Raw genomic sequence first — 23619 nt, 5'->3', positions numbered from 1 at the left:
ATCGTTTTAGGTTATATCTCATATTGTGAATGCCTTCACAACGAGTTGCCATGATATTGCACTACTTCGAATAAGTAACGCTTCACCTAAGGAGAAGACTCCTTAGGTGAAGCGTTACTTCACAATATGAGATATAACCTAAAACGATGCCACCTTAAAAATTTTCTGTTCATTCAGAAATGGCTGTGTATTATGATGCTAAGCACTTTATATACATAGTCTAAATTTGTTCGCAGCTTGAGGCTCTAGCCCTAAATGCGCCTTAGTCTAAATACATCATACACCATCAGGCATCTCTCATATTATGGAGTTATACTTCATAACTGTTTTTGCCATCATTGCATCACTTGGGTACCTACCCACTCACTGACGAAGGGCCAAATAGCCCTGAAACAGTGCTGTCTGGGTGGTGGTACCTATCTGAGAATAAGTAACACTAGTCTTCTCCTTAGGTGAAGCGTTACTTATTCGAAGTAGTGCAATATCATGGCAACTCGTTGTGAAGGCATTCACAATATGAGATATAACCTAAAACGATGCCACCTTAAAAATTTTCTGTTCATTCAGAAATGGCTGTGTATTATGATGCTAAGCACTTTATATACATAGTCTAAATTTGTTTGCAGCTTGAGGCTCTAGCCCTAAATGCGCCTTGGTCTCTTTAGTTTAATTTTTAATCTATTATATATTATTACTATGTGACACTGAGCAAAACGGAAAGAAAAGAAAATAAGTTGCAGATAAAATATGTTTAATGTTAATACAAACCTTTCGGACAGTATGTTGCCCTTCATCAGTTTTGACCGTTAATCTAAAAATCTACAAATATAGAACCTACGTGCGTGTAATGGCAGTCATGTATGGTGAACTGCTTGTATGCAACTATTAGCTGTTAGAAGACAAAGCTTGTGGCTGTGATGTATGGGAACATTGTAAATGCCAACGTTTGTCAACCCCAAGGATGGTTGCCTCAGTAATGGGATGAATACTACATCCTCTGTTTGTGTTAAAGGAATCATTATAGCATGAGATGTGCAGTGATTCCAACCAGGTGTGGCCGACAGTAATGGCGGGACCGATCACAGCGTGGGTCAACCAGAAGTGCTCAGCAATGGCTGAGTGTTCCACATCTGCTAAACAGATAGCTCTTTTATGTTCAGAAACGCGATTGCTGAGCCTCCTGCCAGTTTCCCCAAAATAGCAGCTAGTGCAGTCCTGCTGTGACTGCACTAGCTGTTACATTGCCATTTTGCCAATGCCAGTACTGTTTAATTGTCTACCATAGAAATATGTAGAATGGATCCAAACTTATTATATAGCTATAATGTTTATGAAATTGTTTATAACCATATTTGTATTTTATCTTGAAATTAAATTAACTATGTACAGATCAATATTTACTTCTTGAATGCAGATTCTATGCATTAAAGAATTTTCCATATTAGCATTATAATAAATCATTCTTTCTGCTTGATGGTCTTTATCATACCAGGAAATTTTTTTCAGATTGTTAAATCATGCTTTCTGCTGGATGAACTTTTCATTCCAGAAATATTTTTTAAGGCTGTTATTACTTTTCCAGGTGATATTTATCATACTATAAAAGAGTTATCTTCAACATTTGTAAATTAAATTTTTTTATTTATTTTTTATAGGATTTGTAGGTGTTTCTGGAGATTATTCAGCAATTTATCGAGTGGAAAGTTTTAATGGTCTGACATTTTTGGCAAGAAGAGGTTTCTTTCAAAAAGAATGGTGCAAAAATGGGTAATTGTACTTTGTATATTTAATTTTATATTATTCTTATTTGAACTTATTGATATTAATGTTTAATGCATTTTTTATAATAAAAAGACTTCTCATTAAATAATATAATTTTAAGTATATCATGACACCATCATTCATTTGTTCATTCTATAAATGATGGTGTCATTGTATATCATGACACCATCATTCATTTGTTCATTCTATACAATGATTGATGTAGGCTGATCTCATAGCCACCTCAGGACACTGGTTCTTGCAAGTAGTGCAGTGGTTATTATCACTGCCTTTTTATGCTGTGTGAAAAAGGCCTGGACTCCAATTCCATCAAAAGGGTGAAATTTTATATATATATATATATATATATTTTTTTTTTTTCACACTGGCTGAATTAATTGATTTCATGTGAGGATTTCTCATCCAGACAAAAAAAAGACAAACCATGTATAGAATACATATAATTTACAAGCACAATACACTGATAACTTATAATGTTAGTTTCTTTGGCACAAAAAAAAAAAAAAAAAAAAAAAAAAAATCATATGGACACTATGCTTGTGTTTTTTTTTTTTTTCCCCCCATCTGTCTAAAATTGCTGTCCCCCAGCTGCTATTTCATTGGGTCCTAAACAAATAAAAATTAGTTTTCTTTTTCTCAAAATAGAATATACTTGTTTACATTGGGATAGAATTTCTGCAGAGTATGATTTTCAGAAAATACACAGATAAGAATGATGTGCAAAAATGGAAGGGTAAAGGAATAGAAAAAGTTAGTTTGATTTTGGAGTTGGATGCACTGGTTTAAGAAAGCAGTGGAATTGCAGAGGCTAATTTAGAGAAATAGTGGCCATCGAAATATCTCAGAAAAGAAATGCAACACAGACTCAATATCTTTGTGATAGGGAGTTCATTAACTATGCTGCTCTCTTTTAGATAGAGAGTAGTATAGTTATTGTATAGTCCCTGTCCATTCGGGGACAGGGACTATACAATAGTCATAGTGCATTGGCGTTACACTTGTAGCATTACCCTATTTTGAGAAGTTTAAGAAAGTTTTTGAGTGCACCACCATCCCCAAATGAGAGAACAATATTCCATGGCAAATTTGTGATTTATACAGACTCAGTAGCAAAAGAGAAAGAGGACTTAGTCTTTCCAATGCACAGGAAGCAATGTTTGTAATATGTATGTGCATTAAATGACAACATTTGAAAGGTTAGTGGGTGTATACCCAAGAAAGATATGCTATGCTTTTAGAAATTTGAGTGTTGAAGATTTCTAGTCAAATCTTCAACAGCAAGCTATATATCGAACTTGGTTATAACGAGAACGGAAATAACGAGATCACGGCTGTAATGATCAAAAAGCCATAATGATTTTAATTTATGTGTATTCCCATACAATCGCTCACTGTTATAATCAGCATGCTACACGGATATACCGTACAAATTTTGGTAACTATACAAATATTCTTAATTGCTCGAGTAGTTGAAAAAACCAATTCTTGGAATAGACACAAATGAAAAGGGTGATTAAGTTTTTATAACTACACGCATCGCATCTGATTAGCGGCCAGTTTATGACCTTGACCTTTCAGGGACAGGGGCTATACAATAGTCAGTGCATTAGCGTTCCACTTGTCACATTACCCTATTTACAGATTGTCTTGTATTCGCTGAACCATAAATTTATTTCGAAGCTTCTAAGAACTTTGTATGCAGATCACTTTACTGTCATTTTAAATAAATTCAATTAGAAACAAACCCTTCCTTTGGAAACATGTCTACTAACAAAAGAAAGTGTCTCTCGATTCATGAAAAAGTAAAAATTATTCGTGATTTAGAATGTGGTGCAAAAAATATTGAAGTGTGTAAAATGTTTTTGACCTCTTCAACAGTAATGACATTGTGGAAGAATAAACATTAGCATTAGTAGAGGCATATGATGCAAGAAAGCAAGCTCATGCAGCATCAGCCATAAAAAAAAAAAAAAAAAAAAGCTCCCATTTCGCCCCTCTGTGCATTCCAAATACCTGTCCAGCTCAGCCTTAAATTTTTTTAGGTTAACTTCCACAACAAAGGATGGAAGTCTGTTCCACCAACCAACTACCTGCTGGCTAAAGGCAAACTTCTGCACATCTATCTTACAACTGTCTTTCCACAATTTGAATTTATGCCCTCTCAGGTGATTATTCTGAGCAAGAGGAATAATCCCATCAGCATTGAGCATGCTCAAACCATTCAAGGCTTTACACACTTCATTCAGATCACCTCGCAGGTGCCTAGTCTCCAGACACTGTAATTTGAAGAAACTTAAGCCTTTCTTCATAAGAGCAATTCTTTGTTCCATTCACTAATCTTGTTGCCCTTCTCAGTATTCGTTCCAACAGCTGTACATCCTTCTTAAAATGAGGCCTCCAGACCTGTATACAGTACTCAAGGTGTGGCCTGACCATTGCCTTATACCAGGGAATAATCACCTCCTTATCCCTGCTAGAAAAATTCCTGTATATCATTGACAAGACACCAAGAGTTACTCTTGCAGACCGTCTGCACTGCTCAGAAAACTTCATATTTGCCTGCACAATTACCCCCAGGTCCTTTTCATTCTCTACCACTGTCAGTGTAGTACCACAGAGTTGAAACGTTACTCTGGGGTTACTGCTTCCCATATGTAGTACTTTACATTTGTCAATGTTAAACTTCATTTGCCACCTCTCAGCCCATCTACTCAACTTTTTTAGACACTGTTGGAGCAGCGTACTGTCATTAGTGTCCTTAACAACCCTGCCAACCTTCGTATCATCTGCAAACTTGGACATTAAGCTTGATATACCATCATCAATATCATTTATAAATACAGAAAACAGCAATGGACTGAACTCTGAGGGGCTCCACTAATGACATTAATCCACAAAGAGCAGTGTCCATTGATTACCACTGTCTTCTCCCACTCAACCATCCCTTTATCCATAGCAGCAATTTGCCTCCAATGCCACACTGCTCCAATTTGTTCAGCAGTCTTCTATGTGCAACAGTATCAAAAGCCTTTCTCAGATCCAAATATATTATATCAAAGTTATTCCCTGCATCCAGTTCCTTTGTGACTACATCATAGTATCCAATGAAATTGGTCAGGCAAGACATTCCCTTAACAAAACCATGCTGTATCCGATCTATAACTGAAGTTTTATATAGATGATCCTGCAGTGCTTCTTTAACCAGTGCCTCCATTAACTTTTCTGGAATAGAAGTTAAACTAACAGGCCTATAATTACTTGTGTTGCCCTTTGATCCTCCTTTGTGAATTGGGGTCACATTTGCACATCTCCAGTCCATGGGAACCTCCCCTGAGTCCAAAGAAGCTCTCATAATTATGGCTAAGGGTTTGCTTACTTCCTTTGCTGCCTCCTTTAATATAACCAGATAGATCCCATCCACCACAGGTGCCGTTTTTATGTTTATCTTCAACAATTTCTCCTCCACTTTCCTCTTAGTTATTACAAAATCTTCCAGCTCACTGCCACAGTTTAATTCACCTCTGTCATTCCCCTCCCTGAATAACTCCTCATGTGTGAAGGTAGATGCAGAATACTCATTTAGTTTGTTAGCCACCTGAGCAGGATCATCAACAGTTGACCCATCGATATCAAGTGGACCAATCTGATTCATCCCTTTCCTTCTAGAGTTTACATAGGTAAAGAACTCTTTGCTGTTTTTCTTTGCATCCTTTGCCAAAGATTTCTCATAATCTGCCTTTGCCTGCCTAATCTCCTTTGTGACTTGATTACAGACCAGCTTGTATCTATCATTAGGCTTCCATGTCACCCATTAATTTATATGTATCCCGTGCATTTTTCTTCTCTGCCATATGTCTCATTAGTTCATCTGACATCCATTTAGGCCTAAACCTTGAACAATATTTCTTAGTTGTTTTTTTTTTTTTTTTTTTGTTAGTTGTTGGCACATCAGCTTCTTGCCATATTGCACCTCCTGAGGTTTTTGTGTTTTCTACTCTGATCCAAGCCCGAGGCGGGATTCGAACCCACGACCTTTGAGTTGCCAGGCAGACACTTTACCCACCCCGGCTAGCCTGGTCGGCTTCTTAGTTGTAAAGACTAGTAGCTTCCAAGATAAATTCTTTGAATGCTTCCCATTTTGAATTTGCTGTTGGTAACATCATCAGTTGGTCCCACCCTATAGAATTTAAATACTGTCTCAGACCGCCATAGTCGCCTTTACGAAAGCAAAAACCCTTCCCTTTACCCCTGATGGTAGTTACCTCTTTGAGTAAATCCAACTTCAGCACACTGTGATCACTGCCACCTAGTGGTTCCTTTATCTGCAGATTCTTAATGCATGAAGAATCACTACTGATAATCAGATCAAGAGTATTACTCCCTCTAGTTGCCTCCCGAACATGCTGATGTAGAAAGCAATTGTCCAATAAATCCACAAAAGCCTTGCTAGTGTGTGACTGACCCACAAATTCCAGTCAATATCTGGGTAATTAAAATCCCCCATTATAAGACTCTCATGGCCCACTGTATTTTCCTGTACAGTTTCTTATTATACTGATCAGAGTCATTAGGCCTATAACACACTTCTACTCTCAATTTTGATATCCCAATGCTTATATTGACTGACTTCACTTCATTGGATTTTATGTATTTCTTAACTAATAGCATAACCCCTCCTCCCTTTCTATCCTGTCTTACTTCCTGTACACATTGTACTCCCCAAAATTCAGTTCTGCATTCCCTTATATCTGCGTGACACCACATCTCTGATATCCAACAATATCTGCCTTTGATGTTTTGAGCAATATCTCAAATTCATAAAATTTATTTTCCAAACTCCTATTCTTAACTACCCTAACACAACCCATGTGTTATTTGTACCGCAATGACTCCCAGCAGTCTCTGAAATACCATGCATCTTGTTTTCCAGGTTGCTGCTCATTCCAATAGTAGCAGTGCAAGAATCACTTTTACCTCTGTCAGTGGCTACTGTTATTCTATTAGTCCTTGTATCCCTCCCAAGCTAGCAATTTTCCGACACAACTAACATTGCCTCGATAGCATCAGCAAATATTCTTGCACCCTTTCTATGTAAGTGTATCCCATCCCTGTAGAAGCCCCTCGACGTGGGCACCTGTACGTGGTGAGGGGACCTCCCAGTGACGCTGCTGGTTTTCCAGACTAGCATCACTGGGATCTAACGCCCATACCTTGGTTCCAGGGTTACATCGTTGGAATCCGGCGTGTGCAGCCGTGCGCCGCGACCCGTGGAAGCGGAAAGGGGGATCCTGGTGGTTGAGGGGCCCAGCTTCAATACACCACTTTGGCCCCTGCTTCGACGAGACGGGTGGTCCCGGACCGGCTCGACTGGGATCAATCGGCGGGTGGTTTTATACTGCTAGGGTCAACTGCGTTCCAATAAGTCTCCCTCCCTATGGTCCTGGGACGGGATAAAGATTTATTGGTAACGTGGGTATGGTGTTCTAAGCGAACTCGGCGTCCCATTCGTGTACGCAGTACCTGCTAGTTCACGAGTGGGCGCCCCCTCGTAGGGCTCCGTGGTGGGTGAGGTACTTAGGCATCAGACATTTTTTCTTTACTCTCATGAGTAATTTAAATCCTTCTTCTGGGGCCCCAACAAGGCCCCTACCTAACCGATCAGATGAGAATGACACCAATTCTGCCAAAAGAGCCAGAACTGAGGATAAACGACCATCTATTACACCGCTTTTCCTCATACTCCATTCTACCGGAGAGCAGTCAATTGGGAAGATGTCACCCTTCTTTATCCAGAAAGGATTAGAAGGGCTGGCAGGATCACCAAAATCTGTAAAACGGCTGCGTTCTGGCGATCTTTTAATCGAAGCTTCCAGTGCAAAGCAAGCAGAAAGAATCCTGAATGCGACATCCATAGGGGGAATACCAATCAGTGTAACACCCCACAAAACTTTGAACTCTTCACGAGGAGTCATTTCAGAGTGGGATCTTCTTCATGTCTCTGAGGAAGAGATCTGCTCTGAACTAAAAGACCAAGGAGTGACGGCTGTCAAGAGAATATCAATGCGGAAGGATGGGAATCTCGTCCCTACCCGAGTTCTCATCATAACATTTAACACCCCACGGCCTCCAAGTTCCATCAAGGCAGGCTATTTAAACTGCCCAGTGCGGCTTTACATCCCAAACCCACTGAGGTGCTTTAAATGCCAAAAATACGGCCATTCACAAACGGCTTGTCGTGGTAACCCTGCCTGTGCTCGATGTGGTTCAAAAGATCACGAGAGCAAGGAATGTTCAGCTTCTAAACCGATCTGTATAAATTGCTAAGGAGAGCACCCTGCTTACTCCAGAGCATGCCAGCGGTGGAAGGATGAAAAAGAGATCCAAAAACTAAAAACAGAGCTGAATATCTCCTACCCAGAGGCCAGAAGACGCATGCAACCAATAAATAGCGGGAAACCTTCATATGCCCAGAAGGTTTCTGCGAAGTGCACTATCGGTACACAAACAGAGATGACTGTACCACCAAAAGAGTCATTCACTCCGATTGCACGCTATTTATTGAGTTCACAAAAGCCCACCAAAAAAACACAGTCAGCTGCCACTCCTATATCCGTACCTCCGAGTGCTCCACCACTACCAAAACCAAGTGGTAAAGAGCTAACAGATAAAACAGATAAAACAGAAACAATGGATGTCGAGCACAAGGAGGTACCGGATGAATCAGTCTTGGAACTCTTCGCGGAGGAAGAAATGGACACGGGACAGCGTCCATTCTTCCCCAAAAAAGATAAAGCCAAGACTGATAAAATTAAGCCCTCAGCAGTTCGGAAGCCGCCTGATGGACCCACCAAGCCAAAATAATGGCTAAATTCCTACAATGGAATTGTCGTGGATTCCGGCGAAATACTGATGACATCAAGGCCCTCCTGCAAAAGCACGAGCCAGTTTGCTTTTGCTTGCAGGAGACGTATCTAAAAGCAAACGATGATCCCACCATGCATAACATCACAATCTTTCGTAAGGATAGAATTGCGGATGGTCCTGCTCATGGAGGAGTGGCTATCCTTGTGAGTAATCAGACCCCAGTTCAGCCCTTGCTAATTACAACCAGCATAGAGGCTGTTGCAATTCGCCTTACAGTGGGTTTTCTATTAACGGTCTGCTCTATTTATTTGCCACCTGGGACTGACATCTCCCAGGAAGCCCTTGATGATCTTGTAACGCAGTTGCCGCCCCCTTTCTTATTTCTTGGGGATTTTAATGGACATAACACCCTGTGGGGTAGTGCTATCATCAATGGAAGGGGACGGGTCATAGAGCGTATGCTCAATGACAATGCCCTTTCCCTTGTAAATACTGGAACAAACACCTTCTTCCACATGCCTACCCGTACGTTTTCTGCCATTGATCTCTCTATCTGCTCCCCTTCTCTACTCCCTTCACTCACTTGGGAAGTGGAGGAGAATCTATACGGAAGTGATCACTTCCCTGTGATAACCTTGTTACACAGTGGGAGACCATGTCTTCTTTTTAGGTTACCACGGTGGAAGTTTGATCAGGCTGACTGGAATGCCTTCCAACATCAGGCAAATTTTGACCTCAGTACAGTCAGTCAGGAGCCTATCAATGATGCAGTTAAGTACATCACAGAAATTATTGTCCAAGCAGCTGCGAAAGCTGTTCCAAAAACATCTGACCGGTTTCCACCATTTCCCAAACCTTGGTGGAATTCACAATGCACAGCAGCAAAAAAGGCCCAAAACAAAGCGTGGGGGATATTCCGTCGATATCCTACCACTGCTAATCTAATAGCCTTCAAGCGCACACGAGCCAAAGCACGCTACATTCGCCGTCAGAGTCAAAAGGAATCATGGATCCGTTTTACGTCATCTATTAACCAGACTACCAATTCTAAGGTAGTCTGGGATAAAATCCGGAAAATGAAGGGAAAATATACATCCCACCCTTCTTCAATCCTAGATTATAATGGATGCGCTATTGCAGATCCAACTGCAATAGCCAATGCTCTTGGGGAAACATTCTCTAACATCTCTGCAACATCTTCGTATTCCCCAGAGTTCCTGGTCCTGAAACATAAACTGGAAAGAGAAGCACTTAATTTTAAGTCCAAGGGCCTCTATCCCTACAACGGGGATTTTACTATTCAGGAACTTAAAAGAGCCCTCGCTCTTTCCAAAGTAAGTGCTGTTGGACCAGATGGCATCCATTATGACATGATTAAACATCTTTCACCAAAATCTATGGATTGTCTGCTCCTTCTGTATAACAGAATCTTTATCGAAGGGCAGTTTCCGGATTCCTGGCGCAAGGCAATCGTTCTTGCCTTTGCTAAGCCAGGAAAGGATCCAAAAGTCACTACCAATTATCGTCCTATTGCTCTGACTAGCTGTCTGTGCAAAATCCTGGAGAGAATGGTCAATTCTCGGTTAATTTGGTACTTAGAATCAAATGACCTTCTCTCCAATATCCAGTGCGGCTTCCGAAGGAACCGGTCCACTTTGGACCATCTTATTAGACTGGAAACATCCATCCGGGATGCTTTCCTAAAACGCGAACACTTGGTGTCGGTGTTCTTTGACATGGAGAAAGCGTATGACACAACTTGGAGATTTGGCATCTTAAAAGATCTGCATAGCCTTGGTCTTAGGGGACGACTCCCCATTTTTATTAAAAACTTTTTAGACAATCAATCTTTCCAAGTTCGTGTGGGATCCTCACTCTCTCGTTCCTTTAGCCAAGAGGAGGGAGTACCACAGGGATCAGTTTTAAGTGTCACGCTTTTTGCCATCAAAGTAAATTCCATCACAGAACAACTTCCTCCAACCGTAAACAGTGCCCTCTATGTTGATGACTTTAGCATTTTTTGTCAGTCATGCAACATGAGGGTTATTGAAAGACAACTGCAAAAAGCCATTGATCGCCTTAATTCCTGGGCACTTGCTAATGGCTTCAGGTTCTCGCCGGAGAAGACCGTTTGCGTGCACTTTTGTCGCAAGCGTAATCTTCATCCTGAACCTGAATTAAGGCTCGGACATAATGCTATTCCAGTAGCGGCGGATACAAAAGTTTTGGGACTCGTATTTGATAAAAAGTTAACCTTTCTGGATCACATCCGTCAACTCCGCACAAGGTGCACAAGAGGGCTGAATATTCTGCGCTCTCTTTCCTCTACATCTTGGGGTGCGGATCGATGCACCCTACTACGCATCTACCGTGCACTTGTACGATCCAGACTTGATTACGGGTCCCTGGTATACAATTCGGCCAGAGACAGTGTACTTCGTTGGCTGGACCCTGTCCATCATCAGGCCCTCCGTATAGCTACTGGAGCATTTCGAACATCTCCTGTCCAGAGCTTATACGTCGAAGCAAACGAACCGCCGTTATCGCTTCGACGTAAGCAATTGTCTCTAAACTACGCTCTAAAACTAAAATCCTTGCCAGACCATCCTACGTGGCTATCCGTTTTTGAGCCACGATGGGAAAATTTGTACAACACTCGAAAGACTGCCAATCGTCCTTTTGGTATTCGTCTCCAAGAGCTACTCAAAGAACTTAATATCAAGGTAGACAAAGTTGCTCAAACACCGAAGCAACCCCTTCCACCCTGGCATGCTCATGTTCCGGCATGTGACTTGTCCCTTAGAAATTGGGGAAAGTCGGACACTCCATCGTCTGTCTACCTGCAGCTTTATTCAGCACACCGAGCTGAATATTCTGACTTCGCGCCAGTTTACACAGACGGCTCGAAGTCGGAATCATATGTGGGATCTGCTGCTGTCTTTACAGACAGCACTACATCGGAGCAGATTCCCTCTGAATGCAGCATATTTACTGCAGAGCTGCACGCAATAGAGTTAGCCTTGGATCACATTAGTGAATGCCAACACCAACGGTTCATTTTATATTCTGACTCTCTCAGCGTGTTACAGGCTTTAATAACCGTGAAATATAATTCTCATCCAGTTCTGTCTAGCATTCAGCAGAAGATTCACTTCCTCCGTGAACGTGAATATGACATCCGCTTCTGCTGGATTCCTAGCCACATTGGGATTAAGGGAAATGATTTGGCTGACGCCGCAGCCAAATCAGCAATTCCAAATAATAACCGTTGCCTGTCAGTCCCCTATACAGACTACAGGCAAACAATACAGCAAAAGATACATTCCCAATGGCAGGATTTGTGGAATAGACAGACTGGGAATAAACTATATTGTATAAAGCCTGTAATTGAACCGTGGCAGTCTAGTCTGCGCAGGAATCGTAAGGAGGAAGTTGTTCTTGCCCGGACCCGCATAGGACATAGTCATTTGACTCATTCGTTTTTGCTGAGGGCTGATGACCCTCCTATGTGTGTGTCCTGTGGTAGAACTTTAACTATCAGACACCTTTTAATTGACTGTCCAGATTTTAGCAATATCCGTTTTACCGCTTTTAACCATCTGACTGAGCCGTATACACTCAGTCAGATTTTATCTGACAATGACAATGTGTCTGCTGTTTTTAGCTATTTTAAATTAATAAAAGTTTTTAATTGTATTTAATTTATGCTTTTGTTACATTATTATATATTTCGACATGGTGGCCTTACTAATTAGGTCACCGAGAATTTAAACTTTTTAAATATTACCTAGTCTTGGCGCATTATGGCCACAGCTGCCAATGCGCCATAAAAAACCAAACCAATCAATCAATCAATCAATCAACCCTGTAGAAGCAGTCTCTCCTGTTAACATGTTTACATATCGGCACTGGAAAAGAACATAACCAAAAAAAAAAAAAAAATGTGGAAAGTGCGAGGCTATAAACGCAGATGAGGCATTGCTTCAGTGGTTTACTAGACAAAGAAGTGCTTGATTTTCAATAGACTGTATGATCTTGAAGGTCCAAGCAGAAAAATTTGCTAAACAATTTGGATGCGAAGCTTTTGTATGTAACAATGGTTTGTTGGATCAATTTAAAAACTAAATACCAGCATATTAATACAAATAATATGTAGGCATATACTGATACTGTATTATTTTTCTCTCTAGTGTATATATATATTTTTTAATCTATCTTTTTATCAAGTTGTTGAGAATTTAAAAAAAATAGGAGGTAGATTTAACTCATCACTGATATAGTGAGTAACGGTTATAACAAGAAAATTTTGTCAGTCCCTTGATGCTTATTATAACCAAGTTCGACTGTATATATGATAGGATAGCCTTTCATCTAGTCCTTCCATGGAAACAGAAAATACTTGTTTATGTATAGCTGCATTATTTATAGTCTTACATCCATTGAAATAGGTAAAATTGGACCGAGTTTGGGGAAGCACAACAGTACCTTGTTTGGCAAGATGCTGGTGCAAAAACTTGCAATTAATGTGCCAACACATCATCATGACAAGTTCACTGCTGATCCTCCTGTATTGTTCTCACAAAGTTTCGTAGTAAGAGATGTTGGTAGTTGTGATACTTTTTCAGAACTTTAGTGAAGACAGCAACTGCCATTCAAAATTTCAATTTTCTCCAGTTATCTCAATTATCTGAAGATGAACAAAATGCACTTCCTTCACCTGTTGTATATTATTCTTATTTGGCTTTGTTTGAGACAGTCACAGCCATGTGCAGAGCAAGCCTGCGATTGCTTGAATGTTACTGGTGTTCATCTCTAAACGGTTCACATTTGGGTTCTTTGTTTTGTGCTGCCTTAATAGTTAGCCACCTTTGTTTTTCTAAACACCATGAATACCTGATGGGTATGGCTCTGGCAGTACAAGTCATCTTCTGACCCCGGTGCCAAGCGAATTGTGACCAGGCAATTTTTATCTGTGTGATCTTTCTAGATAGACTAGTAGTTCTTTTTAAATTCCTGCATTTTCCAAAACTATTTATTTTAAGGAAGCACTTCTACCAAAAGGTTCTTGTAGAGAGTGAGAAAGGAAAGCTGCCTTTCTTTCCTAACTACTGATCCTTACTAATCTCCGCTTGGTCACACCAGGCACTGCTCCTGTCTACCCATGGCGGGGTCAGAAACCTTGGCAGAACAGTTAATCTACCAAGGAGCAAATATGGATCACAATGTGTTTCCGCCTTTAGAGCCGACACAGTCTCTTCCAGAGATAGAAACTGAATATGACACATCACAACCCAAGAACCAATTCCTCAGTGACAGATTTTCCTGCGTTTCTAATAATGCACTCACTTGCAGATCTGCCTCTCTCTCTTCCTTATCCAGAAACATCTGGAATGTCTTGCAGGATCTTATAAGACAGTCAAGAGACTGCAATCAGGGGACTTACTAGTAGAAACTAACTGCACACATTCAGAGAATCTCCTAAAACTTACAAACTTTGCTGGGATTCCAGTAAAAGTTTTTTCCCCATGCAACCCTAAATACGTGTAAAGGTGTTATATCTAGCTGGGATCTGTTGAATGTCCCGGTGGAGAAGACAACTCAAGAGCTTCAGGAGCAAAATGTTATTGCAGGCAAAAGAATCATGATTAAAAAAGACAGTACAGTCGTACCTACAAGGAATATTATTCTCACCTTTAACATTCCAAACCTACCCTCATCAATAAAAGCAGCTTATCTACTTTGCGACATTCAACCCTACAGTCCCAATCCCTTGATATAAGTACCAAAAGTATGGCCGCTCTCAAATGGTATGCAGAAGAAATCGGGTTTGTTCCAACTGTGGGTCCTACAATCGCACTCAAAGTGATTGTTTGACAACAGAAATGACCTACCCCAACTGTAAAGGCAACCATCCCACTTACTCTAGGATGTGCAACAGATAGGAGACAGAAAAAAATTTTAAAATATAAGATTGAAAATAAAATAAGCTTTCAAGTAGCAAGGAAATTAATTGCTCCCAGTGTGACAAAACGTTCCTATACCAGTATTGCACAAAAATATCAATCGGTGGCCACCCACTCTGATGTTACAGTCCCTTCGAACATTTCAGTCTCCAACTGGGCACTGACTGTTCTTAAGCAGTTCAACCAGGCAATTAATACTGCTCTTACAGTACCAGTAACATCTCCTTCTCTAATGATTGCTACTACATTCAATAATTGAAGCTAAAATTTAAAAAAAGAATATTCAAGACCTATGGATACAGTTGACTCATCCAGACAGGTTGTCCTGATCCTAGAAAAATATGTGGAACAAGATATGGACACCAGTTGGCCCTTCTTCCCAAAAAAAAAAAGACAAACCAAAGCATGAATGCCATAAACCAGCCATGTTAAAAAAGCAGTCAGATACAGCTTCTTTTACTAAATTCTAGTAATGCCTTATATTTTAAAGTGTAATTGCAGATTTCATAGCAACATTAATGATATTCAAGGCTTAATTAACTGCTTTTCTCCAGTTGGTTTCTGGCTACAGGAAACCTATTTAACTTATCAAATTTCTACCACCATAAAGAACTGTTCTATCTATCAACAAAATCACAATATGGCGAATGCTGCCTGTGGTGAGTGTGGCCATCTTAGTCACCTCAAAGATCCTGACCAAGCAAATTGTTCTTCAAACTGAAATTGAAGCTGTTGCCATACGTTTTACAATCCAGATTGCTTTAACACTAGTTTCAATCTATCTTCTACTACAGTTACCTTCCCCTGTCTCACTGTTCGGTGATTTTAATGGCCACTACTGCTTATGGAGATCAACTAAATTAGATAGACGTGGCCAACTGATTGAAACCTTTCTGGATAAGCAAAACCTTACCATTCTTAATTGTATGTACATGTACCCACTCTCGTACAGTTAGCACCTGGACAAACTTCTGCAATTGATCTCTCAGTATGCTTCCCGATTCTGTTTCCAATCATAAAATGGTCTGTTGTGGATAATCTTGTGGGCAGTGACCATTTTCCAATTGTTTGTGATCTGCTCACTACACAACCACCATTAGCCCAACCCTGCATAAGGCATGCACAAGGCTACCTCTCTGTATTATAGTTAACCTGCTGTTGTAGACATCAGTAAGTTGACAAAGAGGCTCTTTGCCTTGAAAGCTACTTGATTTTATGGTTTTAACCTTTACAGTTACAGCAGTATTTTAGTATGTTTAACGCTGATGCTCAAGCCCTTTCACTAATGCTATACTTATTGTATGCATTTTTTTTTAATAAAAAATTAAAATATTTAAAAATGCCATGTTTTTCACATTTTATTTTCAAAAAGTAATTCTGTCGAAAATTAAAAAATAAAACATTGTAGGCATAAAATAAAATAAAGTTTTATTTTATGCCTACAATTTTCCATTTTCTCATTCCTCTTCCATTTTCCAGTTTAAAAACTTTAAACATTAAATTTAAAATGTAGTCACAAGCATATATTTCTGCTTATGTATAAATAGTTTTAAAAATTTGACATGTTATGTCAAGGAGCTGGGTACATTTTTTCCATATGTAGGCTATATCCAAGAATTCCATTACTTCATACAGCATGTCCCCCCACCACATTTTCTTATTACTGAATACATCGTGAATCGTCAAACTAATGGAACAAACTTACCTCTCAAACACGTCCTCGTTCATTTCACAAATAAACATGATCTGTAATGGACATTATTGAGATTGGAATATCAATTCCAAGCGCAATGATGCCCATTTCGACATAGCCTGCCAAGCCACATGTACTTCTGCGAGAATCCCAATTATTGGTTGATTCAACCACTGCTCATCTCAGTTGTCCTAATTATTCACTGTATAATTCCTTTCGCTTCAAAGCAGGTACTTCTGCATAGGGATGAAATCCTTTAATCCACACTCCACCTTAAAAATCTCGTACTTTATCTAAGTTGAGCATATTTGTTGGAAAACCTTGGTTTTCCAACAAATATGCTAAGGCTTATTCAAGAATGTTGCTTATTGCAGTTGGCTTGTATCCAAATTGCCAGCCTTCACATTCTGCATACACCAAAGCTCACAATAATTGTAAAGCAGTTATTAATCAGTCCAAACTAGATTTTAAACAGGCTAAGAGTAGAAAACTTGCTTCTTGTTCAAATGGTTGTTGAGCATTTTGGTCTCTTGCCAAAGCTGTTGGCTGAGACTTTTGCCCATCTGTTCCCACCTCTGTCAAAACCAGATGGTTCTGTTGAAAGCTGACCTGCTAGCATCCTATTTTCCTTCTAACTCATGTATTGATCTTGGTAAACCACCTCCTACCATTCTCAGTACACAATATTTAATGCCTCCTGTGGTCTTCTGTCGAAAGGATCTCAGAAAGATTTTGAACAATCTTGATGCTAACCAGGTCTTGATGGTATTTCTCCACTTGTTCTCAAAACTTGTGCCCCTGAGCTTACTCTTGTTCTGTGTCACCTTTTTTCACTTTCCTATTCCAAAGGTGTTTTTCCCTTTCTTAGAAATTTGTTCATATCCAGCCAGTTTCTATAAAGGGTGTCAAATCCCTCCCATCCAGCTATCGTCCCATTGCACTTACTTCTACTCTTTCTAAAGTAATGGAGAAATCAATTAACTGCCAACTCTTAAACTATATAGAAACCTTCCATCTGATCTGTGATTGCCAGTACAGATGTACTGGCAATCATTGATCAGATGGAAGGTTTCTATATAGTTTAATGTTAATTTTAAGTTAAGGTTTCTAAATTGTTAAGGTTTAATGTTAAGGTTTCTAAATAGTTTAATGTTAATTTTAAGTTAAGGTTTAATATTAAGGTTTCTAAATTGTTTAATGTTAATTCCATCAATGTAAATCCACTGGTGATATTCTGTCTTATGTTACCAATCTTTGGACAAAATAAACTCTTCTAAATAAGCTTCCATCTTATAGTTTGCCAACTGTTTTTTGTAATTGGGTTTCCAGTTTTCTCTCTGACCGCTCACTGCAAGTAATGATTGATGGCACTCTTTCTTCTAACTTCTCCACTAATGTTGGTGTTCCCCAAGTTGCAGTTCTTTTTCTCACTCTTTTCCTCTTGTATATTAATGACCTTCTTCCATTGACCAGAAATTCTAACCATAGTTTTGCTGATGATAGCACATTGCATTCCACCTTCCAGTTTGAGAAACCTTGCCCTGCACAAACAGCTTCAACTTCTCAAATATCCACTACCAGTTCCTTAAATGCTGATGTCGGTAATTCTCCAGTGGGGTAAAGATTAATTAGTTGACCTCAATCCTTCTTAAACTCAGTCCTGTCTTATATCTCAAAAAAAAAAAAAAAAAAAAGATTCTTCTGCTCCTATGCTTATTATCTTTGATGACACTCTGATTTCTCGGCAAGATCATTTATTTATCTCCATTGGGGATTACCCTGACTTCCCTTAGCATAAGCACATTACAAATATTGCTTCCTCTGCATCTAAAAAACTTAGTTTTCTCTTTCAGTCTCTGCATTACTTTTCTTCCAAATAGCTGTTCACTCTATACAAGGCGCCTCCATAGCCAGGTGGGAAGGAGCAGCAGTGCGTAGCACACGCTGCTTGATTAGACCGGGGTTCGAGCCCGTCACCACCAAATACGGAGGATGCGGAAAGGTCAGGGAATGACCACCGCATATTCCCGGAGCAATATAGCCTTAGTTGCTAATGCTCCTAAAAACCAAATAACAACAACTCTATACAAATCTGCCATACCTTGGGATATTTCCCCCAAAATATCTCTCAGGCTTCTAGATTCCATTCAAGAGGGTAGTTAGGTTAATTAATGACTCACTAAAGTCTCTCCACTCTGTCTCATAGATGTTCTGTTTCTGCTGCTTGCCTTTTCTATAGATCTATAATTCTTCCCCCCCCATCTCTCTCTCGCTCTTCCTCCCAAACCAGTCCAAACACATGCTGCAACCAGTCAACGTCGTTTTACTATCCAACTTAAAACTCACAGAACCAACTTTTCTTCTTCCTGATTTATTCATTCAACTTTTGTTTTCTGGAACAGCCTCCCTCTATACATATTTCCTGAAAATTACAATCTACTGAATTTCAAGTATTTTCAACAAGTCAACAACATGTCAACAAGTATTTTCTTTTACCTTCTCAACCTTCAACCCATGCATGGTACTAAGTACTATAGGTTCTAATACCTCTTGTGCTTGGGGTTCTTATAAAAAAGAAAAAAAAAAAGATTTAAATGACTTTGAATGTGGCATAGTGATTGGTGCCAGATGCACCAGTAGATTAACCCAGAAACTGCAATCCTGCTGAGATTTTCATGTACAACCTTGTCTCAGATGTATTGAGATTAGTCCAGTAGCTAGTAGCATTCAGCCAGTGGCAATTCTGTGGTCAGAAAGAGATCATTGATTCAAGAGGTAAACACAAACTGATGAGACTTGTGCAGGGTAACAGAAAACCTACAACCAGTCAAATAACAACCCAAAACAGCATAGATAACCAACAGTGATATTTCCAAATAGAAAATATGACTTGTACTCATGAATGGGATTATTACAGCCAATGATCAAACTGGGTTCCATCCTGTCAGCAAAACAGCAAGAAGGTATGATTAGAGTGGGCTTATGAACACCAACACTGGAGGACTGCTAAAATGTTGCTTACTCACAAATCCCAGTTGCTGTATTTCATTCTGGCCAGAATATGAAAACAGCATATTTTACATGTCAATCAATCTGTGGACCATCCTGCCAGGTGGGTATAATGCTGTGGAAAGTTTTTGTGGTGTATACTAGGCACCCTTGATACAGTGCAGCCACAAGTTATTTTAAAGTTGTTTCTGACCAGATACTTTGTACTCATCTGAAAATGGGTACTTTCAGTAGAGTAATGTGCCACATCACAAGGCCAAAATTGTACAGAACTGGTAACAGGAACATGAGAGAATTTGGCCTGCTGTTGAAAGTCTTCCCAATCACCAGGTCTCAATCCAGTTGAGCACCTGTGGGATGAGGTGAACAAGCTCTCTGGATTAGAGATTCACAACCCCAATTTGCAACAGCTGTGGGAAGCATATGAATCAGCATGCACCAGCATCCCTACGGCATGCTTTCAACAACTTGAGTGTGTCTCACTGAATCTGGGCTGTTCTGAAGGCTGGGGGGGAAGGGGCCTACTCACTATTAGGTTGGTATACCTAATAATGTGGCCATTGAATGTGCATGTAAACAGGTGTGTGCATACATACTTAGAATTAGAATTTATGTAAGTTGCTTCCTGTATTACATGCTTTGCTTGAACTGTTAGTAAATATTGTGCATATTTTATCAATTTTAGATCATTAGATGATCCTCTTATGAGCAGCCTGCAGGTTGAAGGAGAAAATATCATACCTGATGTATCACGTATTTTGCATGTCAACCTAGATGGGGCTACCGATTTGGAACTTAGTTATCAAGAGGCAATGTTTGCCCATGAAAGAGTAACTAGCTAGTGAGTATATGCTTTTCAGGACTGCATTTTAACTAATGGGAGAATTAATTAGTTGGTTAAAGGCTTATTTTTACATCTACTAGTTAATCAATGTATGTTTTGCTTATTTTAATAGGCTGTGTATATTTTGTCTGCATGGTTCATCTGCTTGTGGGCTAATTTTCATGTTTAGGCTGAAAAATTCTGAATAATTCATAGGAAGAAACCCTGCTTCCTTTGATTGGTATCACCTTACTACTTGAGTAATCTGTTTAACAAAACCATTAAGTATTACTCCAGTGTATTTATGAAGTATATGAAAGTTGGAAGGATGGTTAGTGACAGGAATCAAGGCATACAAAAAGATCTAGAAAAATTAGGCAAATGAGCTGAGAAGTGAAAATTAAGGTTTAACTTTGATAAATGTAAGTTCTGCAAATGGGTAACTGTAATCCAGCAATAACATACCAATTAGGTGGTGCCACACTCAAGGTAGTGGTGAACAACACAAAAAAGACTTAGATAATTGCACAGTCTGACATGAAGTCTTAATCAGTGTTAACAATCTGCTAGATTAGCTCATATGGGGCTGTCAATTATATATAACAATTTTGCAAGTAGTGACAGGGAGGTATTATCCCTTTGTATAAGGCAGTAGTTAGGCCACATCTTGAGAATTGCAATACAGGTCTGGAAGCTTCATTTTAAGAAGGATGTGGATCTCTTGAAACAGGTGCAGAGAGGAGCAAGCAGATTACTCACACACACATAAGGTACTCGTATGTTAATAGTCTTATGGTAAGAGTATACCCTTTTCTTCTTTTAGTTTTACAAATTGCAGTGCTTGGAAACTAGGCAACTGTGAGGAAACCTTATTGAGATATTTAAGGCTTTAAATGGATTGAGTAAGCTAAGGCTACTACAAGATGCATAAGGGAAACTATGCAAAGTGCCTTACTTGCTCATGTTGGACTTATGCATGTTGTCTTAGGAACTTTTAAGACAACACACATGAGGGAAGTTAAATTGAAAAATAATGACTGTAGGATAGATGCACAGAAATTAAGATTGGAATTGTGCAAATGTTAGTCAAAGAGTACAAACTTCCATCTGGTGTTGTTGGAGGTGGATAGTTCAAATAAATTTAAGGAAGCATTGGAGAAATTGAATGTACAGATGAGGTTGGTTGTTTTTTTGTTGTTGTTGATGCTGTGTAAACTTGCTTACTTGCATAATTTGCCACTACTTATAATAGAACTAACTAGTATCCAACTTTGTATTCTCCAGAAAGTTGGATATTAGTTAGTTCTAGCTGCAGAACAGAAAGTTGGTATAAAGTCAATGAATATGGGCATAATAGAAAATAAGAACATGATGTCATTCAATTATACTTGATTCAGAATTTGAATATGATAAATACAGTACGTATGGAAAAGGCAGACATGACCAAGGAGGAGGTGAAGTTATTTTAATCACCAAGCATATAGATTAAAGATGAGCATATCCAATAGATAACTATATTGACTCTTGTAGGGGAAAACAGAAATGAGAATTGATAGATCCATGTGAAGTTAACTATATAACGAGTATAACAAACTTGACAGTAAATGGAGTGGCCAGCAAATTAGATTCTTATTTTGGGAAACTTTAATTTTCAAGGCACTGGCTGCACCTTGGCAAGGATATATCAGATATATCCCTCCTTTCTATATCAGCATGTTAGAGCTGCCACAAGGAAAGAAATAATCTCAGCCTAATTATCAGTAAGAATTCATCAGATATCAAGAATTTTCAAATGAGGGTATCACTGGCAAGAAATGTTTGTAGTATTAATGGTCATTATGTTATGTTAATGTGATTAATATAATATTAATGCTTAATTAATAATTTTAAAAACGATTAATTAACAATCAATATTAATTAATCAAAATTAATTAATATTGACATTAATGTGATAATTATGATACATAATCAATGTATTGATGTAAAATTTATTTAAAAAAAAAAAAACTGTCAAAGTAAAAGGTAAGGATTTTTTTCACAAGGGGTATACCTTTGTCTTAAACATTTAAGTTGTATTCAATGGGACCAAATGGTAATTTTAGCAAATACAAATCTAAATGGGAAATGTTTAAGGAAGTTATTCTACATGCTACTAAACTTCTTAACAAAACTTCGAGATATTACAACAAAAACATATTACTCAAGGTATTGCAATGAAATGGATGTCAAAAGAACTGATGACCTTAGTGGCAGAGAAGAAATATTCATGAAATGATGATAAATTATTAGGAGATCCAAATCTTATAATAAATATAAATTAGTCTTTAATGGAGTTACTGAGGAGGTTAGGCATGCCAAAGCAGATAAGGAGAAGTCCTCAGCTAGGAATGTCAAAACAGGAGCAAGGAATTGAACTATAGAAGGAACAGAATCAACCTGGCCCATTTGATATAAGTTAACAGTATAAGTGATCCCGAAGTAGTGGTGAGAAGTTGAATAATATTTTGCATCCACATTTGAGAAAGGTTTTAAGTCAACTTATAGTATCACTGGTGATATAGAACATGGCACCATGTTCACTATCACTAGCGATACAGAAGGAAGCATTAAACCACTAAATAATTTTGCTATTTCCTTCAATGATATTGAAGATGTAAAGAAAAGAGGTAAGCAATGCTTTAGTCATTATGCTGAGAGCATCTTGGATTTGAGTGAAGTTCATATAGAAAAATGAATTTAAAAGGTGGCTCAAATTCTAAAATCAGCTATACAAACCTTAAGTTCAAGTTCTATGCTAAGGAAAATTATGGTGTTATTAGCTAAAAAGTTATGCAAGGCCATTTGGATAGGAATGAAACTATCAGACAATCGGATCATGTCTAACTAATGGAATTAGCTGGAACATTTATGGCAAGGGACCACTATGGATAGAAGAATTGTTAAATGGTAGGAGACAGCCTTGCTCTTTCTACACAGATGTTGGGAGTAGGATACCATAGAGTTCAGTGTTGGGCTCCTTGCTGTTTTTGATAATGCTGTACATATTTCAAGTTTAACCCTTTCTGGAGTGGGTTTGACCATTTCCACACACTGCTCAAAATTAGAGTTAAATTGTTGTCAAAAATCAGAATTTTTAACTGTATGCTGGGCACATTAGTAGTAAATGCCCTCCACAGAATGACTTAAAATTGGAATATACTGTTAAAGTGATGTTAATATGAATTTTAGTTTTCCTTCGTTATTGGTTTGACTTTCAATCTGTATCATTAATTGCTTTGTTATTGAAGAAGCTTGACCAGAAAAAAAAAAAATGTTTTTATGCATTTTTAAGCCTTTCTCTTGCATACACAATTGTCAAGTTATACAAAATGAGAATTTAAAATTCTCATTTTGTATAACTTTCCATTTGCCACTTGCAGCCATTAAGCACATTATTATTATTATTATGTCTAAGCTGGCACCTAGACTTCCATCTATCTCCACCT

The 23619-nt window shown here is 38.7% G+C and overlaps 1 protein-coding gene across 1 annotated transcript in view; it reads left to right on the top strand.

Moving 5' to 3' along the window:
* LOC150086821 (protein O-linked-mannose beta-1,2-N-acetylglucosaminyltransferase 1-like) overlaps positions 1-23619 on the top strand; it is a 392325-nt gene that overhangs the window by 167711 nt on the left and 200995 nt on the right. Inside the window, exons 17-18 of the mRNA XM_090371595.1 lie at positions 1656-1767; positions 19997-20152. Of these exons, the coding sequence (XP_090227721.1) occupies positions 1656-1767; positions 19997-20152 (268 nt within the window). The remainder of the gene's footprint in view (positions 1-1655; positions 1768-19996; positions 20153-23619) is intronic.

This window comes from Mastigoproctus giganteus, chromosome 4 (genome assembly GCF_048544385.1).
Source record: "Mastigoproctus giganteus isolate SK-2022 chromosome 4, ASM4854438v1, whole genome shotgun sequence".
NCBI lineage: Eukaryota > Metazoa > Arthropoda > Arachnida > Uropygi > Thelyphonidae > Mastigoproctus > Mastigoproctus giganteus.
The sequence above is the reverse complement of the archived record's forward strand: the minus strand, read 5'-3'. Positions and strand labels throughout refer to the sequence as shown.